This window comes from Cervus canadensis, chromosome 30, assembly GCF_019320065.1.
Source record: "Cervus canadensis isolate Bull #8, Minnesota chromosome 30, ASM1932006v1, whole genome shotgun sequence".
Taxonomy (NCBI): Eukaryota; Metazoa; Chordata; class Mammalia; order Artiodactyla; family Cervidae; genus Cervus; species Cervus canadensis.
The window spans coordinates 15,820,219-15,847,724 of record NC_057415.1 but is presented as its reverse complement, the minus strand read 5'-3'; the positions used below and the strand labels follow the sequence as shown (position 1 = coordinate 15,847,724).

The window sequence follows — 27,506 nt, the reverse complement described above, 5'->3', positions numbered from 1 at the left end:
AGACTAGAGGTCTCTTCAAGAAAATTAGAGATACCAAGGGAACATTTCATGCAAAGATGGGTATAATAAAGGACAGAAACGGTATGGACCTACCAGAAGCTAAACATATTAAGAAGAGGAGGCAGGAACACACAGATGAATCGTACAAAAAAGGTCATAACGATCCAGATAACCATGACGGTGTGATCACTTACCTAGAGGCAGACATCCAGGAGTGTGAAATCAAGTGGACCTTAGGAAGCATTACTACAAACAAAGCTAGTGAGGGTGATGGAATTCCAGCTGAGCTATTTCAGATCCCAAAAGATGATGCTGTTAAAGTGCTACACTCAATATGCCAGCAAATTTGGAAAACTCAGCAGTGGCCACAGGACTGGAACAGGTCAGGTTTCATTCCAATCTCAAAGAAGGGTAACGCCAAAGAATGTTCAAACTGCAGCACAATTGTACTCATCTACCATGCTAGTAAAGTGAAGGTCACTTAGTTGTGTCCGACTCTGCAACCCCATGGACTATACAGTCCCTGGAATTCTCTAGGCCAGAATACTGGAGTGGGTAGGCTTTCCCTTCTCCAGGGGATCTTCCCAACCCAGGGGTCAAACCCAGGTCTCCCACATTGCAGGTGGATTCTTTACCAGCTCAATCACAAGGGAAGCCCACCATGTTAGTTAAAAGAATGCTCAAAATCCTTCAGGCTAGGCTTTAACAGTACATAAATCGAGAACCTCCAGATGTACAAGTTAGATTTAGAAAAGGCAGAAGAGCCAGAAATCAAATTGCCAACATCCATTAGATCAAAGAAAAAACAAGGGAATTTCAAAAAAAATCTACTTCTGCTTCATTGACTACATTAAAGATTTTGACTGTGTGGATCACCACAAGCTATGGAAAATTCTTCAAGAGATGGGAATACCAGACCACCTTTCCTGCCTCCACAGAAACCTGTATACAGGTCAAGAAGCAACAGTTAAAACCAGACATGGAACAATGAACTGGTTCAAAATTGGGAAAGGAGTACGTCAAAGTTGTATACTGTCACCTTGCTTATTTGATGTCTGTGTAGAATACATCATGTGAAACGCTGGGCAGAAGGAAGCTCAAGCTGGAATCAAGATTGCTGTGGGAAATATCAATGATCTCAGATATGCAGATGATACCATCCTAATGGCAGGAAGTGAAGAGGAACTAAAGAACCTCTTGATGAAGGTGTAAGAGGAAAGGGAAAAAGCTGGCTTAAAACTCAACATTAAAAAACTAAGACCATGGCATCCAGTCCCATCACTTCATGAAAAACAGATGTGGAAAAAATAGAAACAATGACAGACTTTATTTTCTTGGGCTTCAAAATCACTGTAGACGGTGCTGCCATAAAATTAAAAGATGCTTGCTTCTTGGAAGAAAGCTATGACAAACCTAGAGCAGAGACATCACTTTGCCAACAAAGTTCCATGTCAAAGCTATAGTTTTTCCAGTAGTTATGTATTAATGTGAGAGCTGGACCATAAAGATGGCTGAGCACCAAAGTATTGATGCTTTTGAACTGTGGAGCTGGAGAAGACTCTTGGAGAGTCTCTTGGACAGCAAGGAGATCAAACTAGTCAATCCTAAAGGAAATCAACCCTGAATATTCATTGGAAGGACTGATGCTGAAGCTGAAGCTCCAATACACTGGTCACCTGATGTGAAGAGCTGACTCACTGGAAAAGACCCTGATGCTGGGAAAGACTGAGGGCAATAGGAAAAGGGGGTGACAGAGGATAAGATGGTTGAATGGCATCATCAACTCAATGGACACAAATTTAAGCAAACTCTGGGATATAGTGAAAGACAGGGAAGCCTGGCGTGCTGCAGTCCATGAGGTTGCAAAGAGCTGGACAGGACTGAAGGACTGAACTAACAATGTGATGTCGAGTTATCAGAGTCCGTTCATCTGAAATTGAAACTCTCTCCCAAACACTTTACATATCAATAGAACAGAATAAAGAGCCCAGAAATAAACTCATGCACCTGTAGACAACTAATCTATGACAAAGATGGCAAGAATATATAATGGACAAAATAGTCTCTTCAACAAGTGGTTCTTGGAAAACTGGACAGCCACATGTAAAACAATGAGAACAGAATATTTCCTCACCACCAACAAAATAATCAAAATGTATTAAAGACCTAAATCTATGTTCTGAAACCATAAAACTCCTAGAAGAGAACAGAGAACAATCTATGACATAAACTGTATCAACTGTTTTTAGATCAGTTTCCTAAGGCAAGGGAAACAACAGCAAACATAAACAAATTAAATTTAATTAAACTTACAAGGTATTGCACAGCAAAGGAGACCATTGACAAAATGAGACAATGACCTAAGGAATGGGAGAAAATATTTGCAAATGATATGACCAACATGGGGTTATTATCCAAAAAATATAAATAGCTCATACAACTGAGTATCAAAAAAACAATGTCAAAAAAACTAAACAACCCAATCAAAAATGGGGCAGACAACCTGCAGAGAAATCTTCCTAAGAAGCTAACAGGAACCTGAAAAGATGGTCAATGTCACTAATTATTAGAGAAATGCAAATCAAAGCCAAAATGAGCTATCAGCTAACACCTCTTAGAATAGCTGTCATCACAAGACCACAAACAACTGTTGGCAAGGATGGAGAAAAAAAGGAACCCTTGTACACTACTGGTAGGAATGTAAATCGGTGCAGACACTATGGGAAACAGTAGAGAGTCCTCCAAAACTAAAAATAGAACTGTGATATGATCCAGCAATCCCACTTTTGTGTATATATCTAAAAAAATGAAAACACTAATTTAAATAGATTCATGCACTCCAATGTCCATAGAAGTATTAACCACAATAGCCAAGGTATGGAAGCAATCCAGTGTCCATCAACATACAAATGGATAAGATGTGGTATACATATAAGAATAGATTATTGTTGTTGTTCAGTCACCTAGTCATATCCGACTCTTTGTGACCCCATGGACTGCAGCACACCAGGCCTCCCTGTCCCTTACTATCTCCTGAAGTTTGCCAAGTTCATGTCCATTGCATCAGTGATGCCATCCAGCCATCTCATCCTCTGACGCCCTCTTCTCTGCCCTCAATCTTTCCCAGCACCAGGGACCTTTCAAATGAGTTGGCTGTTCATATCACATGACCAAAATACTGGAGCTTCAGCTTCAGTATCAGTCCTTCCAATGAATACTCAAGGTTGATTTCCCTTACGATTGACTGGTTTGATCTCCCTGCTGTCCAAGGGACTTTCAGGAGTCTTCTCCACCATAATTTGAAGCATCAATTCTTTGGTGCTCTGCCTTCTTTACGGTCTAGCTCTTACAACTGTACATCACCACTGGGAAGACCGTAGCCCTGACTATACAGGGCAGGCAGAGTAATGTCTCTGCTTTTCAACACACTGTCTAGGTCTGTCATAGCTTTCCTATGGATTATTTCTCAGCCATGAAAAAGAATGAAATTCTGCCAATTACAGCATCATGGATGAACCTAGAGAACATTATCCTTACTGAATTAAATCAGAGAAAGATAAATACTATATGATATCACTTAGATGTGGAACCTAAGAAATAAAACAAATGAATACGTATATAGGAAAACAGAAACACAATTACAAAAATAGAAAACAAGTGTTTGCCCCTGGGGTCAGGGAAGGGGCTAAGGACAAGATAGGGTAATGGGATTAAAAAAGACAAACTACTGTATATAAAATAGATTAGCAACAAGAAGATATTGCATAGTACAGGGAATTACAGCCATTATCTTATAATAACTTTCAATGAAGTACAATCTGTAAAAATATTGAATCACTATCTGTATACCCAAAACTAATATAATACTGTAAATCAACAATACTTTGTTTATAGAACACTATAATGTTATATGTCAGTTACATTGCAATAATAAAAATAAAAAATACAACTTTAAAATATACTAAAATGAATTGACAGTTGATCATATGATACAGAAGAATGGATCAGTGGGCTGGCAGACATAGCAGTGGAAATCACTAAAGCTGAACAGAAAAAGGAAAAATAATAAAAAGTAAGAAGGACAGTTTGAGACCTCTGGAACTATATGAAACATACTAGCATTCACATAATAGGGGTCCCAGAGAAAGGGGCAGAGGCCATATTTGAAGACATAGCTGTAAAATTCCCTAACTTGGAAAAAAAGATATTCAGGTCCAGAAAGCACAAAAAGTTCCAAACAGGACCAAACCAAACAGGATCACACCAAGAAACGTTGTAATTAAAATGTCAAAAATTAAACATAAGGAGAAAAAGGAAAAGCAACAAGTTATATACAAAGGCAAATCCACAATGCTATGAGCATTGTGGAGAAATGGTGCAGGCCAAAAGGGAGTGACATAATATACTTAAAGTGATGAAAGGGAAAAACCTACAAATAAGAATATTCTAATTAGTAAAGCTTTCATATAGATCTGGAGAGATCAAAAGTTTCACAGATAAGTAAAAGCTGAGTTCTGTGCCACCAAACCAAATTCCAAGCAATGTTACAGAGACTTTTCTGTGTGAAAAAGAAAAGGCCACAACTAGATACATGAAAATTACGGAAGGAAAAAAATCTCACTGGTAAAGGCAAATATACAGTAAAGGTAGTAAATCAACTATGTATAAAGCTAGTAGGAAGGTTAAAAGACAAAAGTAGTAGAATTAAGTATATCCATAAAAGTAGTTAAGGGACACACAAAACAAAAAGATATAAAATATGATGTAAAAAATAATAAACATTCTTGGGGGGGAGAGTAAAAATTTAGGGTTGTTAAGTGTGTGTGAACTTAAAAGATCAGCAACTTAAAATAATCATTAAACTTAAAAGATTTTCCACAACAAAGGAAACTATAAGCAAGGTGAAAAGACAGCCTTCAGAATGGGAGAAAATAATAGCAAACAAAGAAACAGACAAAGGATTAATCTCAAATATATACAAGCAACTCCTGCAGCTCAATTCCAGAAAAATAAATGACCCAATCAAAAAATGGGCCAAAGAACTAAACAGACATTTCTCCAAAGAAGAAATACAGATGGCTAACAAACACATGAAAAGATGCTCAACATCACTCATTATCAGAAAAATGCAAATCAAAACCACAATGAGGTACCATTACACGCCAGTCAGAATGGCTGCTCTCCAAAAGTCTACAAGCAATAAATGCTGGAGAGGGTGTGGAGAAAAGGGAACCCTCTTACACTGTTGGTGGGAATGCAAACTAGTACAGCCACTGAGGAGAACAGTGTGGAGATTCCTTAAAAAACTGGAAATAGAACTGCCATATGACCCAGCAATCCCACTCCTTGGCATACACACTGAGGAAACCAGATCTGAAAGAGACACATGTATCCCAATGTTCACCGCAGCACTGTTTATAATAGCCAGGACATGGAAGCAACCTAGATGCCCATCAGCAGACGAATGGATAAGAATGCTAAACACCAATACACCAGAAAGATAAACACCAATACATCAGAAAGATAAACACCAATACAGTATACTAACACATATATATGGAATTTAAAAAGATGGTAACGATAACCCTATATGCAGGACAGAAAAAGAGACACAGATGTATAGAACAGACTTTTGGACTCTGTGGGAGAAGGCGAGGGTGGGATGATCTGAGAGAATAGCATTGAAACATGTATATTATTAAGTGTGAAACAGATCGCCAGCCCAGATTGGATGCATGAGACAAGTGCTCAGGGCTGGTGCACTGGGATGACCCAAAGGGATGGGATGGGGAGGGAGGTGGGAGGGAGGATCAGGATGAGGAACACATGTAAATCCATGGCTGATTCATGTCAATGTATGGCAAAAACCACTACAATATTGTAAAGTAATTAGCCCCCAACTAATAAAAATAAATGAAAAAAAAAATCATGTACATAGACAGTTGTTGTTTAGTCACTAAGTCATGTCTGACTCTGACTATAGCCTGCCAGGCTCCCCTCTCTCCATGGGATTTCCCAGGCAAGAATACTGGAGTGGGTTGCCATTTCCTCCTCCAGGGACTCTTCTTGACCCAGGGATCGAACCCATGTCTCCTGCCTTGGCAGGCTAATTCTTTACCACTGTGCCATCAGGGAAGCCCCATAAATAGACAGAGTGCTATATTAAATCTTACAGTAGCCACAAACCAAAAATCTAAACATATGGAAAAAAGAGAAAGGAATACCAACGTAACACTAAATATACCTATCAAATCACAAAGAAGATAACAAAAGAAGAAAGGAAGAAAAAAGAACCACAGAAACAACCACAGCACAAGAAAATGTAAAGGAGAACATATCTATCAATAACTACTTTAAAAGAACATGAACTAAATGCTGCAATCAAAAGACATAGAGTAGCTGAATGGATACAAAAACAAGAGCCATCTATATGCTACCTGTAAGAGGCTCACTCGAGTTACAGACACGCAGACTGAAACTGAGGAGATGGGAAAAGATATTCCTTCCAAATGCAAAAGAAAAGAAAACTGGGGTAGCAACACACGCCAGAAAAAATAAGACTTTAAAACAAAGACTGCAGAAGTGACAAAGACATTACATAATGATCAAGGGATCAATTCAAGAAGGAGGTATAACAATTGTAAATGCATATGCATCTGGGAAAGGAGTACCTACATACATAAAGCAAATATTAACAGACATAAAAGGAGAGACTGACGGTAACACCATTAATAGTAGGGAACTTTAACACCCCACTGACATCACTGGGGTTAGTGAACATCCAGAGAGAAAATGAATTAGGAAACACTGGTCTTAAACAACATATTATACCAGATGGACTAAATAGATAAAGATAGAATATTTCATCCAAAAGCAGAAGAATGACCTTTGTTTCAAGTTCACACGGAACACTGTCCAGGACAGACCATATGTTAGGCAACAAAACAAGTAAATTTAGTAAATTTAAGATTGGAATCATATCAAGCATCTTTTTCTGACCATAACTATAGAGAGGAGAAATCAACCAGTTAAAAACAAATCTGCAAAAACACAACTATGTGAGTTTAAACAATACATTATTAAAAAACAATGAATCACTGAAGAAATCAATGAACAAATAAAAATATACCTGCAGACAAATGAAAATGGAAACACAGTGATCCAAAATGTATGGGACTCAGTAAGACAGTTTCAAGGCTTATACCATTACAAGCCTCCCTCAAGAAACAAGAAAAAACCCAAATGAAAAACCTAAACCTAACTTACACCTCAAGGAACTAGAAAAAGAACAAAACTGAAAGTTAGTGAAGGAAAGAAATAAACATCAGAGCAGAAATAAATGACACAGAGACTAAAAAATTTGAACAGATCAATGAAACTAGAAGCTGGTTCTTCAAAAGGATAACAAAAATTGATTTAGCCAGATTCTTCAAGGAAAAAAGGGAGAAAACTAAAATCAATAAAATCAGAAATGAAAATGGAGAAGTCATAACTGACATCACAGAAATACAAGGGATCATAAAAGATTACTACAATTATACACCAATAAAGTGAATAACTAAGAAATGAACAAAATAGTAGAAATGAATCTCAAGACTGAACCATGAACAAATAGAAATTTTGAACAGACTAATTACTAGTAATAATATTGAATTGATAATAAAAAAACTACCAACAACAAAGAAGTCTAGGACCAGACAGCTTCACAGATGAATTCAACATTCAGAGAAGAGTTAACACTATCTTTCTCAAACTACTCACTCTCATTTTGAACTCATTCTATGAGGTCAGCATTGCCCTCATACCAAAACCAGGCAAACATATCATAAAAATCACAGATAGTATCACTGATGAACACAGAAGCAAAAATCCTCAACAAAATGTAGCAAACTGAATTCAACAACACGTTAAAAGGATCATACATCATGATCAAGTGAGATTTATCCCAGGGATGCAAGGGATTCAATATCTGCAAATCAACTGATGTGATATACCATGTTAACATATAGAAGAATAAAAATTATATTATCTTAATAAATGTGGGAAAAGCTTTCAACAAAATTTAACACCCATTTATGATAAAAAAAGAAAAAAACTCAATAAACTGAAAATAGAGGGAACATGCCCCAACATAAAAAAGGCCAGATATAAGGCCACAGCTAACAATATACTCAAACCCAAGTTAGAGGGGAAGAAGTAAAACTCAGTGTTTATAGATGATGACACTATATACAGAAAATCCTAAAGATGCAAGAAAAAAATATTACAGCTCATCAATGAATCTGGTAAAGCTGCAGAATACAAAATTAATATACAGAAGTCTGTTACATTCTATACATTAAAAATGCTCCATTAGAGAAATAACAAAAATCTCATTTACAATCATATCAAAAAGAATAAAATATCTAGAAATAAATTTAACTAAAGAGGTAAAAGAATTGTATTCAGAAAGCTTTCAGACAATGATGAAATGGACTGCTTAAGAAAGCTGGGTTTCCAGCCTTCCTGGTAGCTCAGGCGGTAGAGAAAGCTGGGTTTCCATGCTTTACGATCTGGTGCAAACAACCACTGGAAGAGTATTTTGTCAGATTTCCCACTTACTTATAAAATTTATGAAGTGATTCTTCCAGTTTTGATCAAGGAGCACATGTTATAGGCCAATCCCTCTTCATGTACAAAGTATGGGACAGGAATCTGTTTTAGAGTCAGCACATTAATTTGCTGGGATGATGTGCTCTGGTCTACTCTCATATCCTGACGTTGCTGATCCCATGCTTGAAAATTCTCTATGCTCTCCAGTTGACTTTGGACTGTGGCTTTTCTCTGCTGGTCGCTTCATCATAAAAAAATTTTTCATGAGTTTCTTAAAACTTCTGACCCACTAGTAGTGGCCTTTTACACTTTCCTGCAGGAGTAGGGATTTATTCTCTCTTCTAAATTAATCTTGTCACAATAATGAGATTTTGAGATGGAGGGGGAAATAAATGACTAACAGCCTGCCATTTGGATTTAAAAGTTCAGGGTTATCTTAAACAAAAGTTTAAAAAAATTTGACAATGGTTTCCTTATCTTCTAATCACAGTCACATTACAGGCAACCTAAAAAATTCAGGAGCACTTTTAGATTAACGCATTTATAGATCACATCAAATTTTGTCACCATTGTACCTGTCAATTGCTTGAAGATCATTGGCTGGATTCCATGTAGGATCAAATAATACAACCACGTTGGCACCAACAAAATTAAGGCCTAGTCCACCAGCCCTGGAGTAAATGTAAAAAAAAGCACATTAAAACAGTAAAAATAAATTTTGCTCTGCAACTCAATGATGCCAGGTTTCTATAACAAAATAAATAAAATATTACATTAACATTATAAAAGTAAGGTAATTAAAATACAAATATACCACAAGGAAAATTGCTATGGAACTTTTTTTTTTGTACTACTCGAGAATATTCCTGAAGAACTATGGACAGAGGACCATAACATTGTATAGGAGGCAGTGATCAAAACCATCCCAAAGAAAAAGTAATGCAAGAAGGCAAAGTGGTTGTCTGAGGAGGCTTTAAAAATAGATGAGAAAAGAAGAGAAGGGAAAGGCAAAGGAGAAAGGGAAGGATAGACTCAAGTGAATGCAGAGTTCCAGAGAAGAGCAAGGAGAGATAAGAAGGCCTTCTCAAATGGACAATGCAAACAAATGGAAAACAACAGAATGAGAAAGATTGGAGATCTCTTCAAGAAAACTGGAGATACCAAGGGAACATTTCATGCAAGAATGGACGGGATAAAGGACAAAAATAGTAAGGACCTGACAGAAGCAGAAGAGATTAAGAAGAGATGGCAAGAACACAGAGAACTACACAAAAAAGATCTTAACGACCCAGAAAACCACGAAGGTATGGTCACTCACCTAGAGCCAGACACCCTGGAGTGTCAAGTCAAGTGGGCCTTAGGAAGCATTACTAAGAACAAAGCTAGTGGAGGTAATGGAATTATAGCTGAGCTATTTCAAATCCTAAAAGATGATGGTGTTAAAATGCTACACTCAATATGTCAGCAAATTTGGAATACTCAGCAGTGCCCACAGGACTAGAAAAGGTCAGGTTTCATTTCAATCTCAAAGAAGGGCAATGCCAAAGAATGTTCAAACTACCATATAACTGCACTCATTTCCCATGCTAGCAAGCTTATGCTCAAAATCCTACAAGCTAGGCTTCAGCAGTACATGAACTGAGAACTTCCAGATGTACAAGCTGGGTTTAGAAAAGGCAGAGGAACCAGAGATCAAATTGCTAACATTTGTTGGATCATAGAGAAAGTAAGGGAAATCCAGAAAAACATCAATTTGTGCTTCAATGACTATGTTAAAGCCTTTGACAGTGTGGATAACAGCAAACAATGGAAATTCCTAAAGATGGGAATACCAGACCACCTTACCTGTCTCCTGAGAAACCTGTATGCAGATCAAGAAGCAACAGTTAGAATCAGCCATGGAACAATGGACTGGTTCAGAACTGGGACGGGAGTATGACAAGGCTCTGTATTGTCACCCTGCTATGCAGATTACCTCATGCAAAATGCTGGGCTAGGTGAACCTCAAGCTGGAATCAGGACTGCCAGGAGAAATATCAACAACCTCACATATGCAGATGATACCACTCTAATGGCATAAAGTGAAGAGGAACTAAAGAGCCTCTCTTTGAGGGTGAAAGAGGAGAGTGAAAAAGCTGGCTTAAAACTCATCATTCAAATACTAAGATCACAGTATACAGTCCCATCACTTCACAGCAAACAGAAGGGGAAAAAGTGGAAGCAGTGACAAATTTTCTTTTCTTGGGCTCCAAAATCACTATGGACAGTGACTGCAACCATGAAATTAGAAGACGCTTGCTCCTTGGAAGGAAAGCTATAACAGACCCAGACTATATTAAAAAGCAACGAAATCACTTTGCCAGCAAAGGTCCATATAGTCAAAGCTGCAGCTTTTCCAGTAGTCATGTACAGATATGAGGGCTGGAGCATAAAGAAGGCTGAGCACCAAAGAACTGATGCTTTTGAATTGCGGCACTGGAGAAGACTCTTGAGAGTCCTTGGACTACAAGGAGATCTGACCAGTCAATCCTAAAGGAAATCAACCCTGAATATTCATTGGAAGGACTGATTCTGAAGTAGAAGCTCCAATACTTTGGCCACCTGATGCAAAGAGATGACTCACTGGAAAAGATCCTGATTCTGGGAAAGACTGAAAGCAAAAGAAGGGGGAAGCAGAGGATGGGATGTTTAGAGACATCACTGACTCCATGCACACGCATCTTAGCAAATTCTGGGAGACAGTGAAGGACAGGAGAGCCTGGCATGCTGCAGTCCATGGGGCTGCAAACAGTGGGACATGACTTAGTGACTGAACAAGAATAACAGAGTATCTCTAAGAAGTTTGAGCATTAGAGCTCATTTAAGTAGGCTGTGCTGGTTTTTACATTTTTTGGATACTCAAATACTATTATCTAGGATTTTCCTAACATAACTTTTAAAAACTGCTAATATACTCTAGCTAAATAAATATATACACTTAAAAAATGTACTTGTCTTTATTCCTCTAAGTGCAGCTGAAAACCCTGGACATTATATATAAAATGAAACACAAGATTATGAAAGTTGGAGGGAACACAGATTGGTTACAGACCACAAGAGAAACGACATGGCAGTGAGTTTCCTGGCTGTATTTTTGCCTAATGTATCCCAGATTGGAATACCAGAGTGGGTTTCCATGGCCTTCTCCAGGGAAATCTTCTCCACCCAGGGATCGAACCTGGGTCTCTTGCATTGCAGGCAGATTCTTTACTGTCTGAGTGACCTGGGAAGTCACTGAACTGGAAATGCCAGGAGCAAACAGTCAGAGACCAAAAAAAAGAAAGAAACCCAAGAAAAGCCTCTTCCTTTAGGCAAAGAACCAGGAAGGGCATAGAGTTTTAAGACAGAAAAATGAAGACAATTAACCAGCCTATTATTGCAAACACCATAGAAAAAAAAATCTGTGGCCCTAACCCTCACTTGGTCATCCAAGACTGAGTGGGGAGACTGAACTTCCGTCTTTGCCTGACAGTAAAGAGGGGCCTCTCATGCTCATTCAGGTGGTGTCAGGGAAGACCGATAAAGGAGCTGGAACTTCTGACTGCTGCCAAGCTATAACCAAGGTCCCCTCTGCAGTACGGGGTAAGCCATGCAGAAGGAGCAATAAAGTGCCGCAAACCAACACAGGCCAAGCAAGAGACATGGATTTCTACCTCACGTGGCTGGCATGGTATCTGGCTAAAAGAGAAGTTTTAAATAAGATACAGAGTCTCATAACATAATACTCAAAACATCAAGTATACAATAAAAAATTACTACTCTTACCCAGATCTAGGAAAATCTCAGTTTCTATGAGAAAAGACAATTAACATTTGACAACACTGCAAAGATCAGACATTCGAATTATCTGACAAGGATTTACATGCAGCCACAGTAAAAATGCTTCAAAAATGCTTGATATATGCTTGAAACAAATTAAAAATATTAAGTCTCAGCAAAGAGAGAGAGGATACCAAGCAAAAATTTTAGAACTGAAAAATAACTGCATAACAAAACTTGCTAGTTGGATTTGGTACTACAGTGGAGATGACGGACAACAGAATCAATAAACATAGGAGCAGGTCAGTATTATTTGCCCAATCTAAACAACAGAAAGAAAATGTTCAGGAAAAAAAAAAAGTCTTAGAGGCCTAAGACAGTAATAAAAGAGCTAATACTTGTATCATAGTAGTCCCAAGAGAAAAGAGAGAGTAATACTGAATGAAAGGTACTGAAAGAAACACAGCTGGAAACTTCCCAAATTGGGGGAAAAAGATAAAACTATAGAATGCAAAAATTGCATGAACTCCAAAATGATAAACCCAAAGAAAACTATGTTTAGATATAGTGTAATTAAACTTCCGCAAACAGAAGACAAACTCTTGTAAGCAGTCAGAGAGAAATTCTATCAACATATTACTTTTAAGGGAACATAAATTCAAATAACAGTAGATTTCTCATTAGAAACCAAGGTGGCCAGGAGGAAGCAGTACATCTTTCAAGTGCTAAAAGAACTATCAACACAAAATTCTATATCCAGTAAAAAAACACCCTTCAGGAATGAAAGGGAAATCATGACATTGTCAGACTCAGGAAAATGAACAGAATCTGTCATCAACAGACTTAGAAGCAAGATAAAACAACTAAAAAAGCCAACCAATATCCAGTCCTATCAAATTTACCTCAAAAGTTTTTTTTTTTCTTTTTCATGAGTCCCTTCTTCATCTCTATTTTCCCTTCCTCTATTTCAAACCTTGATATCATACCTGTATGTATTACTTCATTGGTCTCCAGTCTTCCCTTTCCTTTGACCTCAGATCCATTCCCACATTACATAAAATAATTTAAAGTACAGAATATAGAAAACTAGGGGCTTCCCAGGTGGCCCAGTGGTAAAGAATCTGCCTGACAATGGAGGAGACACTGGAAATGCAGGTTTGATCCCTGGGTCAAGAACATCCCCTGGAGGAAGAAACGACAACCCACTCTAGTACTCTTGCCTGGAAAAATCCCACGGACAGAGGAGCCTAGTGGGCTACAGTCCATGGGGTCACAAAGAGTCAGACATGACTGAGCTACTGAGCACACATGCAGAGAAAACTAAGGATGCCATTTGTCTATTTAAAACTTCTCAATTCTGTGGAGAGTCAAAGTTTTGTCTTCATTTAATTTGACCTCTGGTTAAAATATACAGTGAAAAGAAGCCACAAAAGATATATGCATATTTTGACAGTTTTAAAAATATGGAATTGTTTAATGGATCTGACAAATTCATTTTTCTACCAGCCAAAACATATCAGAAGACAAATAACTCATTTTGGAATGAAGTATTTATAATGATTTTTTTCCTAAATATATCTATTAAAACTGAATAATAAAATGTTTGTCTACTGATTTAAAGATTTCAGCTGCCTACACAGCTTTTTAGATTTTACCTAATAATAACTGTTATCCTCTCATATTTTGAATTTTCTGTGTCTAAATACCCTACATTTAGCAATTATTTTATTATACAATAATAAAATTTTGTATTTTTAAAAAAGAAAACTTAAAATCCAAGAATAAAACCATTTCCTTTATATTCTACACTTTTCTAATCTCAACCTTCAAAGCCTTCCACTGAGGCTTTCTCTTGCTGTTTTTCCCTTTTCAGAATCTTTATACTAGATACTATTCATCCAGGGAGAGAAAACGTTAACAGTCTTCTCTTACACAGTTTCTGTCAAAATAGAAAGAAATTATTATTTATAGAGTATCTACTATATACCAGGAATGGTGCGAGAAATTTTCACATATCCTATACTTTCATCCTCAACATAGTTCTATGAGCTATTATTCTCATTTTTACAGATGAGGAAATTGAGAATCAGAAATATTAATTTACTTGCTTAAAAGTCACTGAGGCGGCTAACGTCTGGATTCAAACCCAGGCATCCTGACTTAAGGTTCAATATTCAATAGAAATTGAATTAGCTCCTTTGGAAAATAACTTACTAGAGGCAATAGCAAAAAGGTATCACAGAGACTTAAACTCAAAGAAAGGAATGAGGTGGGATAAAGAGTAAGGTTGGGAAAAAATTCTAAAAATAAGTAAATTAGGGGAGTAGGTGATTTAGATACCAAACAAGTAGAAGAAAAGTTAGTTTACCTGTCTACTATCGTGATGGGGAAATTTTTGAAAAATCAAGGTTCATAAGATTACATAATTAGACTATTATGTGAAAAATCAACTAGTTATGATTAAAATAAAATTGGAGAGTAAGAAATATTTTCTAACACTTAATACCAAAAATAAGTCTAGTTAACTGTTCAGTAAGTTGTGACATGAATTTACCTCAGATGTCCTAAATGAGTCACAGGGAGGTCACCACTAGTTGAGGTAACAATCTTCAAAGATATTTTGAAGACTGTCCAAGTTAATTCAGAGGCAGTATTTCTTTTAAAGAAAAAAAATAATCTCTAAACTCTATCTCTAGATACGAGATGATTCTCTATTTGATGATAATACAATTGAGAAGTGCAATCTTTTCAAACCTGTCACTCCTCTCCTATGGCTAAGAGCAAAAGCTTACTCCTTATGCAATAAAATACAAAAGAACATAGCTCTTTTCAGCCTGAGAAATGGTATAAAGACAGACCCATAATCAACATGCAGGCTATTCAATTCTTTAGGTCTTTCACATTCTATTTTGTATCAAAAATATATAAAAATTATATTTAACCATATCTTAATGTTACACAAAAAAATGCCATCAATGAATTAAATTTTATTGTTATGTATTAACTATTATAAAAATCCTGCATCCCATAATGAAGATCGAAGATACTGTATGCCACAACAAAGACCTGGCACCGCCAAATAAGTTTTTTTTTTAAAGGCTGAATAAAGTATTCACTGAGAAGCCTAAATATATTTAACCAATACCATGCTCATAGATAGGAAGGTTCAAAAGCATTAAAATGTCATTTTTCTACAAAGTCATTTATAAATTCAGTGATTCCAATAAAAATTCCAACCCCAGGAAAAATGCCAGAAAACCCTCCCTTGATGAGCTGAATGAGATGATCATGGAAAGCTAAGCTTTAAGGTATTGACATTCCAGAATAAAGATTATTCACAAAATGAGAGTTCAAAGCAAAAAAATAAAGACATAATTTAAAAGACTGAAACTTAGTTATTTAAAATAAAATAATAAGATTGGAAAATGTCGTTTTTTGTTTTTTTTTTTCCAGAAATAGAGCCAAAAAAAAGATAAGAACACAAAGTAAGAGATCAAAGTTCACAGGTTTAAAGAATCATTCTAGGGGAATTCCCTGGTGGTCCAGTGGTTAGGACTCCGAGCTTTCACTGCTGAGGGCCTGTGTTTACTCCTGGTTGGGGAACTAAGATTCCACAAGCTACACAGTGCAACTCTGTCCTCCCCCTAAAAAGAATCATTTTAGGAACACTAAAATCAATAACCTAGTGACCAAGAGAGACACTAGAAAACTGTGAAGAGAAGCCATTGTCAAAGAAATAATCAAAGAGAATTTCCCAGTCCTGGGTGTTCATTGGAAGGACTGATGTTGAAGCTGAAACTCCAATATTTTGGCCACCTAATGCGAAGAGTTGACTCATTTGAAAAGACCCTGATATTGGGAAAGACTGAAGGCAGGAGGAGAAGGGGACAACAGAGGATGAGATGGTTAGATGGCATCACCGATTCAATGGACATGAGTTTGGGTAAACTCTGGGAGTTGGTGATGGACAGGGAGGCTTGGCGTGCTGCGGTTCATAGGGTCGCAAGGAGTTGGACACGACTGAGCGACTGAACTGAACTGAATTGAATACCTACAAAGATCTGAAAAGAAATTCCCTACAGTTGGCCAAAGCAATTACATGAGAGATCACATAGAAGACATTTTATGATATTCAAAAATACATAAAATTTATTTTTTATATATTCTGGCATGCAAAGTTATTTGCTAAAATAGCTGACAGATAATATAGACAGATGACAAAAGTAGAAGACACGGTGGATGTGTGCTAATGTTAATACCACACATTACAAGTACTTAGAAGATACTGTAGAAAGTTGCTGGACTAAAAATCAAAGATTAAAGTATATTATTTAAGGCTAAAAATTAATTAATAGACAAAAAATAAAAAGAGTAAAGACTACATGGAAAATGGGGAAGGGGAAGTAAAAGAAAACCAAATTTCCCTTTAACATAACACAAAGTCCAAGCTGTTGATAAACTAAAAGATAATGAAGAATTAGGATTCTGGCAAAAATAATGAACTGAGCCAGTGTGAAAGTCTTTTGTTTCAACACCCAGAAAATAAATATAAATTTTTGCAAAACAAGAAAAACAAAACAAAAACTGAGTATATCTCTTTTGAAAAATATAGCTGACGAATGTACTTATTATGTTTTGTAAAGTTCTTTATGTAACAAATGTAAGGACTTAGGTAACAAATCATCCTTTGAATTCAGTCACAGGAAAACAGGAATCCAAAACTTCTCGTGCCCTGTTTGGGATACCTAACAGAGAAGTCAAAGTAAAACCACAGTAATGGAGAACTCCTACAACCAGTCTCCTAAGGAATAACAGAGAAAAAAGCCCCACTGAAGATAAGCTCAAAATAAAAAATTACAAAATGTGTGAAGAAACCATCTACCATGAGCAAGAGCCAGAGGGAAGAACAAATAGAAGGATTAGCACCCCCCCAAAACAGGAGTTAAATAGAGTAAAAATGCCATTCAAAAAGATATTTTGAAAAATGACTAAAACTAAAGAAGTAAAAGCTAGAAACCATAAAAAACAAAAAAATATATATAAATGGTCAGCTAGATTTTAAAAATGTAAGGAAGATCTTTTTAAAAACTTGAGTATATTCCTATGCTATACACTGTATCTGCATGACTTCTTTATTTTGACCCTCTCAATCCCCTGCACCTTTTAACCCCTTCTCCCTACTCCTTCCCTTTGGGCAATCACTAGCCTGTTCTCTGTATCTGAGTCTGTTTTGCTATGTTTGTCCTTTTATTTTTTAGATACTATATGTAAGTGAAATCATATAGTACTTGTCTTTCTCCATCTGATTTACTTCACTTAGATTATACACTGTAGATTCACCCATGTTGTCACAAAGGGCAGGATTTCATCCTTTTTATGGCTACGTAATATTCCATTATATACATATGTATGTATATACACATAAAGTATATATATGTGTGTGTGTAATCACTATCCATTTCATTTATCAGTAGACACTTAGGTTGCTTCTGCGTCATAGTTATTATATATACTGCTGCAGTGAACATACATATATCTATTCAAATTAGTGTTTTTCCTTTTCTTCAGATAAATGACCAAAAGTGAAATTGCTAGATTGTATGACAGTTGTACTTATAATTTTTTGAGGAACCTCCATACTGGTTTTCATAGTGACTGTATTAGCTTAGATTCCCACCAACAGTGAAGAATGGTTGCCTTTTCCCCATATCCTCAACAACACCTGTTATCTGTGTTTTGTTTTTTTGGTAAAAGTTACCCTGACAGGTGTGAGGTGCTATCTTTCTGGTTTGATCTGCATTTCCCTGATGATTAGTCATGTTGAGCACCTCATCATGAGCCTGCTGGCCATCTGTATGTCTTCTTTGGAAATATACCTATTTGGGACCTCTGCCGATTTCTTAATTGGATTATTTGGCTTTTTTATATTGAGTTTTATGAGTTCCTTATATATTTTGGATATTAACCCCTTATTGAACATATCATTTAGAATATCTTCTCCCATCCAGTAGGTTGCCTTTTTCTTTTGTTGATAGTTTCCTTCACTGTGCCAAAGCTCTTTAGTTTGATGTAGTCACATGTTTATTTTTGTTCTTACTATCCTTGCCCAGAAAGATTCAAAAAACATTACAAGACCAACGCCAAAGAGCTCCCTGCTCATATTTTCTTTTAGGAGTTTTATGGTTTTAGGCCTAACATTAAATGTTTAATCCACTTTGCATTTATTTTTGTATCTGGTATTAGAAAAGAGTCTACTTTCACTCTCTTACATCTATCTGTCCGATTTTCCCAACATCACTTATTGAAAAGACTTTTTCCCCCACTGAATATTCTTGGCTGCTTTATGATAGATTAGTTGACCATATAAATGTGGGTTTATTTATGGGTTCTCTATTCTATTCCACTGATCCATGTGTCTGGTTTCATACCAGTACCATATTGTTTTGATTACTATGGCTTTGTATACAACACAAATTTGATTTGAAATCAGGAAGCAAGACAACTCTAGCCTTGTACATTCTCAAGCTCTCTTTGGCTATCTGGGGTCTTCTGTGGTTCCACACAAATTTTAGGACTATCTGTTCTGTGAAAAATGCAATGGGTATTTTGACAGTGATTGTACTGAATATGAAGATTACTTTGGGCTATACGGACATTTTAACAATGTTAATTCTTTCAATCCATTACCATGTGTATCTTACCATTTATTTGTGTTCAATTCCTTTCATATTTGTGTTATAGTTTTCAGTGAACATGTTATTTACCTCCTTGGTAAATTATTCCTAACTATGTTATTCTTTGTGATGTAGTTGTAAAAGAAATCGTTTACTTAATTTCCCTGATAGCACATTATTTGTTATAGAAAAGCAACAGACTTCTGTATGATAATGCCGTCTCCTGCAACTTTGTTGCTGTTGTTTAGTTTCTAAGTCATGTCCAACTCTTTGCAACCCCATGGACTGTAAGCTCACCAGGCTCCTCTGTGCATGGGATTTTCTACGCAAGAATACTGGAGAGGGTTGCCATTTCCTCCTTCAGGGGACTTTCTCAACCCAGGGATCCAACCTGCATCTCCTGCTTGGCAGGCAGATTCTTTACCTCTGAGCCACCAGGAAAGCATCCTGCAACTTTACTGAATTCATTTATTAGTTCTTATAGTTTTCTGGTAGTGTCTTCAGGGTTTTCTATATATAGAATCATGATATCTGCAAAGAGCGACAGTTTTGCTTCTTCTGTTCCTATTTGGATGCCTCTTATTTATCTTTCTTACCTGATTACTGTGGCCAGGAATTACTGTACCATGTTGAATAAAACTGGTAAGAGTGGGCATCCTTGTTTTGTTCCTGACCTTAGAGGAAAAGTTTTAAGCTTTTTACCACTGAGTATATTATTAGCTGTTGGTTCTTCATACATGGCCTTTATTATGTTATGTTCCCTCTATGACCACTTCTATTGAAGGTTTTTATGATAAACAGACATTGAATTTTGTCAAAATCTTTTTCTGCATCTATTGAGATGATCATACGATTTTTCTTCTTCAATGTGTTAATGTGATCTATCGCACTGATTTGATTTGTGGGTACTGACTCTTACTTGCATCTCTGGGATAAATCTTACTTCATCATGGTGTTTAATCCTTTCAACTATTATTGAATTTCATTTGCTAGTATTTGTTGAAGATTTTTAGATCTCACCAGGTATCACTGCCTTGTGATTTTCTTTTTTGTGTGATATCTTTGTCTGGTTTTGGTATCAAGGTTAATGCTGGCCTTGTAAAATGAGTTTGAAAGTGTTTCTTCTGCTTCAATATTTTTGGAATAGTTGGACAAGACTAGGTATTATCTGTTCTTTATTTGGCCAAGCCACTTGACTTATGGGATCTTAGTTCCCCAACCAGAGATCAAACCTGGGCCCCCTGTAGTGGAAGCATGAAGTCCTAACCACTGGACATCTAGGAAAATCCCAACCGGTTCTTTAAATACTTGGTAGAATTCCTCTGTGAAGCCATCTGATTCTGGACTTTTGTTTGTTAAAGAGTTTTTTGACTACTGATTCAATCTCATTATAGCAATCAGTCAGTTCAGGTATTTTATTTCTTCCTGATTCAGTCTTTGAAGACTATGTTTCTAGGAATTTATACATTTTTTTCCAGGTTGTCCAATCTGTTGGCACATAATTGTCTACAGCAGTTTCTTATTAGTGTTTGTATTTCTGTGATATTGGCTGTAACTTCTCTTTTATCTCTGACTTCATTGATAGGTGTATATTGCTGTTGTTCAGTTGGCCAGCTGTGTCTGACTCTTTGTGAACCCATGGATCACAGCATGCCAGGCTTCCCTGTCCCTCACTATCTCCTGAAGTTTGCCCGAGGTTCTGTCCATTGCACTGTTGATGCCATCCAGCCATCTTATCCTCTGATGCCCTCTTCTCCTTCTGCCCTCAGTCTTTCCCAACATCAGGGACTTTTCCAGTGAGTGAGCTATTCCCATCAGGTGACCAAAATACTGGAGCATCAACTTCAGCATCAGCCCTTCCAATGAATATTCGGGGTTGATTTCCTTTGAGATTGACTGGTTTGATCTCTTTGTTGTCCAAGGGACTCTCAGGAGTCTTCTCCAGCACCACAGTTCAAAGGCATCAATTTTTTGGCATTCTGCCTTCTTTATAGCCCAGTTCTTACAACTGTATATGACACTGGGAAGACTATAGACTTGACTATATGGACCTTTGTAGGCTGAGTAATGTCTCTGTTTTTCAACACACTGTCTAGGGTTGTCATAGCTTTTCTGAAAAGAAGCAATCGTCTTCTGATTTCATGGCTGCAGTCACCATCTGCTGTGATTTTAGAGCCCAAGAAGAGGAAATCTGTCACTACTTCCACCTTTTCCCCTTCTATTTGCCATGAAGTAATGGAGCTAGATGCCATGGTCTTAGCTTTTTTAATATTTAGTTTTAAGCCAGCTTTTTCACTCTTCACCTTCACTCTCCTCAAGAGGTTCTTTAGTTCCTCTTCACTTTCTGCCATTAGTGTGATATCATCTGCATATCTGAGGTTGTTGATGTTTCTCCTGTCTATCTTGATTCTAGCTTATAACTCATCCAGTCTGGCATTTCTCATGGTGTGCTCAGTTTATAGGTTAAATAAACAGGTTTACAGCAGAGAGCCCTGTGGTATTCCTTTCTCAATCCTGAATCAATCAGTTGTTCCATACAGGGTTCTAACTGTTGCTTCCTGACCCACATACAGGTTTCTCAGGAGAGAGGTAAGATGGTCTGGTACTCCCACCTCTTTAAGAACTTTTCACAGTTTGTTATGAGCCACACAGTAAAAGGCTTTAGCACAGTCAATGAAACAGAGGTAGATATTTTTCTGATATTCTCTTGCTTTCTCTATGATCCAGTGAACACTGGCAACCTGATCTCTGGCTCTTCTGCCTTTTCTAAATCCAGCTTGAACATCTGGAAGTTCTTGGCTCACGTAATGCTGAAGCCTAGCAGGAACCAGTTTAATTAGGACCTTACTAGCATAGCATCGGAGATGAGTGCAACTGTCAGATGGTCTGAAGACTGTTTAATACTACTGTAGGTGTATACTTACTGACACTGACATTTTGTTAACTGTTTTCTGCTTGCTTTTGTAATACTTCTTTGCTCTTCTTTTAGTCTCTTCCCTTGTGGTATGATAACCTTCTTTAGTGTTATGTTTGGGTTTTTTTCCCTTTTATTTTTCTGTATCTATTGCAAATTTTTGGTTTAGGATTACCATGAGGTTCATATATATTGACATGGGTGTGTATACACACACACACACACACACACACACACGTTGTTGTTCAGTCACCCAGTCTTGTCTGAATCTTGAAACCCCATGGACCCAGCACACCACCTCTCTGTCCCACACCATCTCTCGAAATTTGCCCAAGTTCGTATCCATTACGTTGGTGATGCTATCCAGCCATCTCACCCTCAGATGCCCTCTTCTCCTTTTGCCCTCAATCTTTCCCAGCATCAGGGACTTTTCCAATGAGTCAGCTGTTTGCACCAGATAACCAAAATACTGGAGGTTCAGCTTCAGCATCAGTCTTTCCAATGAGCATTCAGGGTTGATTTCCCTTAAGATTGACTGGTTTGATCTCTGCTGTCCACGGGACTTTCAGGAGTCTTCTCCTATACTATAATTCAAAGGCATCAATTCTTTGGCATTCTGCCTTGTTTACATTCTTGCCTGTAATATATATATATATACACACACATATATATACACATACATATATGTATACTTACATATATATTTATATACACATATATACACAATTTTTTATATATATACACACACACACACATTACATAAATCGGTTTTAAAATGACAGTTATTTAAGTTCAAATGCTTTTAAGCACTACATCTTTACTCCCCCACCCCATGTTTTATGTTTTGAATACCATATTTTACATCTTTCTATTTTTTGTATTACCTAACTACTTAATGTAGTTGTAGTTATTTTTACAACTTTTCCTTTTTTAAAAAAATCAAAGTATATTTGATTTAGAATGTTGTTAGTTTCTGATGTATAGTAAAGTGATTCAGTTACACTGTTTTTCAGATTTTTTCCACTTTAAATATTGAAGATAGTTCTGCAACTTCTGTCTTTTAATCTTCATTCTACCCCTTTTTAAGGGTTTGAACTGCTGCCTTTACTATATATTTGTGTTTATTAGTGAGATTTTTTTCTTTCATATATTTTGTTATTTCTGGTTATGGCCTTTTCCTTTCACTTGAAGAAGATCCTTTCACATTTGTTATAGGATCCATTTTGTGATGATGAACTTTTAGTTTCCGCTTGTGTGGCAAACTTCTCTCCTTCAATTCTGAATGACAGCCTTGCTGGGTAAAGTATTCTTGGCCGTAAGTTTTTTTTTTTCCCATTTCAGTACTTTAAATATAAAGACTCCCTCCTGTCTTACAAAGTTTTGCTGAATAATCAGCTGACAGGACTTCTAAACATAAAAAATAGATTTTAAAATTAAAAATTCAATGGACAGATTAAATAGCAATTTGCAGTATAGCTGAAGTGGTAATTAGGAACTTTATGGCAGAGCTCATCAAACTGGACTACAGGTGAGCAGAACAGGAATGAAAGATAATTGGTTGTCATGATAAATTCTGTACTATTTGAACTGTTGTTGAAGGCATTTATTACCTTTAAAACATTATTTAAAAATTAAGAATGCTTATGTGTGTTTGATAAAACTTAGCTGAAGACAGTGTTCTATGTCATTTAATACTGAGTATTTAAGGACTCATTTGTGAAATTCTTCTTGAAATCATTCACAGGTAAATGGAAATCTAGAGCTTCTCAGGCCTTAGCTGCAAGAATTCAAGAATAATTTTGGTCCTCAGCAGTTAAGTAGCTCACTCACCATACATATTTGATTTCTCACTGTAATTTTTCTGTTTTTTGGCCATGCTGTATAACTTGTGTGATCTTAGTTCCTTTACTGAGGACTGAACACAGCCCATGGCGGTGAAAGCACTAAGTCCTAATAACTGGACCTCCAGGGAATTTCCAAAGAAATTTTTTTTTTTAACTTACTTTTTCCTTTCTTGTATTTTATACGCTTTTTTTAAAAGTCCCTTGAGATTAATTTCAAAAATATACAAACAGCTCATAAAGCTCAATATCAAGAACAACAACAAACAATCCAATCAAAAAATGGGCAAAAGACCTAAATAGACATTTCTTCAAAGAAGACATACAGATGGCCAACAGGCACATTAAAAAATGTGTAGAATCACTAATTATTAGATAAATGCAAATCAAAACTACAATGAGGTATCACTTTAATCCAGTCAGAATGGCCATCATCAAAAAGTCTACAAATAATCAATGCTGGAGAGAGAAAAGGGAACCCTCCTACACTGTTGGTGGGAATGTAAACTGGTATAACCACTATGAAAAACAGTATAACTACCATATGATCCTACAATTCCACTCCTGGGCATACATCTGGAGAAAACTATTATTGGAAAACATACATCCATCCCAGTGTTCACTGCAGGACTATCTATAAGAGCCGAGACATGGAAGTAACCTAAATGTCCATTCACAGGTGAATGGATAAATTCATATATACACAATGTAGAAACACAGATGGACTTTGAGGCTATCTTACTAAGTGAAGTAAGCCAGATAAAGATAAATATCATATGATATCACTTATATGTGGAATCAAAAAAAAGATACAAATGAACTTATATTTAAAACACAGAAAGACTCACAGATCAAGGGAGGGGAGGGACATGTTAGGAGGACGGGATGAACATATATACACTACTATATATAAGACAGATAACCAACAAGAACCTACTGTATAGCATAGAGAACTGTACTCAGTATTTTGCAATAACAAAAAAGGGAAAAGAACCTGAAAAATAATATAGGTTATTGAATCTTTCTGTGGTACACCTGAAACTTACATGACATTGTAAGTCAACTATACTACAAACTTGAATAAATAAATAAATAAACATCCTTTGAAATTCCTTTTGGAAGACAGTGGGAGTATATCTATAAAATACTTATTATATTAGATGTTAAAAACAGATTTGTTACCCCCGCCAAAAGAGACTAATCTTCTTAGGTGTTTATATCAACTTAAATTTTTCTCTAAAGTATGTGTATGTCTTAAAAAGTTCACTGACATTCATAAACAGGTGTTAGAACTGATTTAACTTTATAAAACCTATAAATGTTCAGCTGCTCTCCTTGAGACCAGGTAGAGACAGAGGAGGGAAACTCCTGGTCCATTAAGCCTTATGGGTTCTCAAGGGTTCCCTGACCAGTTTGAAAATCACTTACACATGTGACTCTCAACTATTCAATTAATAACTTGATTATTCAATTAAGTCTAACTGTTCTATCCACAACACAAGTCAAGCATTCACTTTTTGGATATTTTAAAAAATAAAGCTAGACATATAAAGAGGATGAAAATAATGGAACTGACAGAAAAGTTTAGATAAAACTCAATATTGTTATCCCAGTCAAAATTAATGGCATTTCTGTTGCTTCTACTTAAAGCTAAATGAAACACAGCAATAGAAGCATAACCACTGAAAATCCAGTAATAGTTTAAGGATTATCTTAAATCTTAAGAGCAATTAGATAGAAATCAAGTTATAAAATTTTATTTTCTTACATTGTAGAGACAAGGCAAATGTTTACATCTTGAGTACTGTTGAATTCTTTCACAATCTTGATTCTTTCCTCTGATTTTGTACTTCCATCAAGTCGTCGGTAATCAAGTCCAGATGCCATACAGTATTGCTGTAGCACATCAAGCAACTAGAGGAAAGATACAGAGACAGGCAAAGGTAAACTCATGGCTTAGTAAGTTTCCTACCATTATACAGGTGAGCTTTGCCAAGTATTAATATCGCTGTTCACAATTTCTTTCTTATAATTACAAGGGCAACAAATTATTTTTCTAATTTCTGACTCATACATCTTCCTACTATTATACTGAAACAGACTTTAACACTGGGCAACCTTTGTTTTAAAAAAAGAAAAATCAATCTTTCAAGGGAAAAAAAATCAATCTTTAGCTTTCTAAACTAAAAAAAAAAAAAGGAATAAAAAGAAAAGTACTGCCCAACTCATTTATCTAATTATATTCATTATTTTTTCTATAGTCCATATTCTAAAATATCTTAAATATCTTAAAGAACATTTTAATTATTAACAAAAACATCTAAGTAGAGAATTAGAAATCTATCTTTATGTTTGCTATTTGATAGTTGATATTAAGTAATTCTGATATAATTGAGATTTAAGTATCTGTTTTAAAAGTTGTTTACCTCATTACCATTTCCTACAGAAATTATTAAGCAGCAGAAGATATTAGGAAGATGTGGTAGGAATATACAGAAGAACTATACAAAAGATCTTCATGACCCAGATAATCATGATGGTATGATCACTCACCTAGAGCCAGACACCCTGGAATGTGAAGTCAAGTGGGTCTTAAGAAGCATCACTACGAACAAAGCTAGTGGAGGTGATGGAAATCCAGTTGAACTACTTCAAATCCTAAAAGATGATGCTGTGAAAATGCTACACTCAATAGGCTAGCAAATTTGGAAAGCTCAGCAGTGGCCACAGGACTGGAAAAGGTCAGTATTCATTCTAATCCCAAAGAAAGTAAATGCCAAAGAATGCTCAAAGTACCACACAATTGCACTCATCTCACATGCTGGCAAAGTAATGCACAAAATTCTCCAAGCCAGGCTTCAGCAATATGTGAACTGTGAATTCCAGATGTTCAAGCTGATTTTAGAAAAGGCAGAGGAAACCAGAGATCAAATTGCCAACATCTGCTGGATCACTGAAAAAGCATGAGAGTTCCAGAAAAACATCTACTTCTGCTTTATTGACTATGTCAAAGCCTTTGTCTGTGTGGATCACAACAAACTGTGGAAAATTCTTCAAGAGGTGGAAACACCAGACCACCTTACCTGCCTCCTGAGAAATCTGTACGCAGCTCAAGAAGCAACAGTTAGAACTGGACATGGAACAACAGACTGGTTCCAAATAGGGAAAGGAGTACGTCAAGGCTGTATATTGTCACCCTGCTTATTTAACTTATAGGCAGAGAACATCATGAGAAACGCTGGGCTAGAAGAAGCACAAGCTGGAATCAAGATTACTGGGAGAAATTTCAATAACCTCAGATATACAGATGACACCACCCTTATGGGAGAAAGTGAGGAAGAACTAAAGAGCCTCTTGATCAAAGTGAAAGAGGAGAGTGAAAAAGTTGGCTTAAAGCTCAACATTCAGAAAACTAAGATCATGACATCCGGTCCCATCACTTCATGGCAAATAGATGGGTTAACAGTGACAGACTTTATTTTTTGGACTCCAAAATCACTGCAGATGGTGACCGCAGTCATGAAATTAAAAGATGCTTGCAACTTGCAATAAAAGTTATAACCAACCTAGACAGCATATTTAAAAGCAGAGACATTACTTTGCCAACAAAGTAATCTAGTCATCTAATCCATCTAGTCCGTCTAATCAAAGCTATGGTTTTTCCAATAGTCATGTATGGATGTGAGA

At 36.4% G+C, this 27,506-nt stretch overlaps 1 protein-coding gene across 5 annotated transcripts in view; it reads right to left on the bottom strand.

Annotated features, from left to right (window-relative positions):
* Positions 1 to 27,506, bottom strand: part of ERCC6L2 (ERCC excision repair 6 like 2) — a 182,592-nt gene that overhangs the window by 84,074 nt on the left and 71,012 nt on the right. For all 5 annotated transcript variants that reach the window (XM_043453162.1, XM_043453164.1, XM_043453165.1 and 2 more), the window contains 2 exons: positions 25,588 to 25,733; positions 9,168 to 9,263 (listed from right to left, as the gene is read on the bottom strand). In XM_043453162.1, coding sequence (XP_043309097.1) covers positions 9,168 to 9,263; positions 25,588 to 25,733 — 242 coding nt within the window. The remainder of the gene's footprint in view (positions 1 to 9,167; positions 9,264 to 25,587; positions 25,734 to 27,506) is intronic.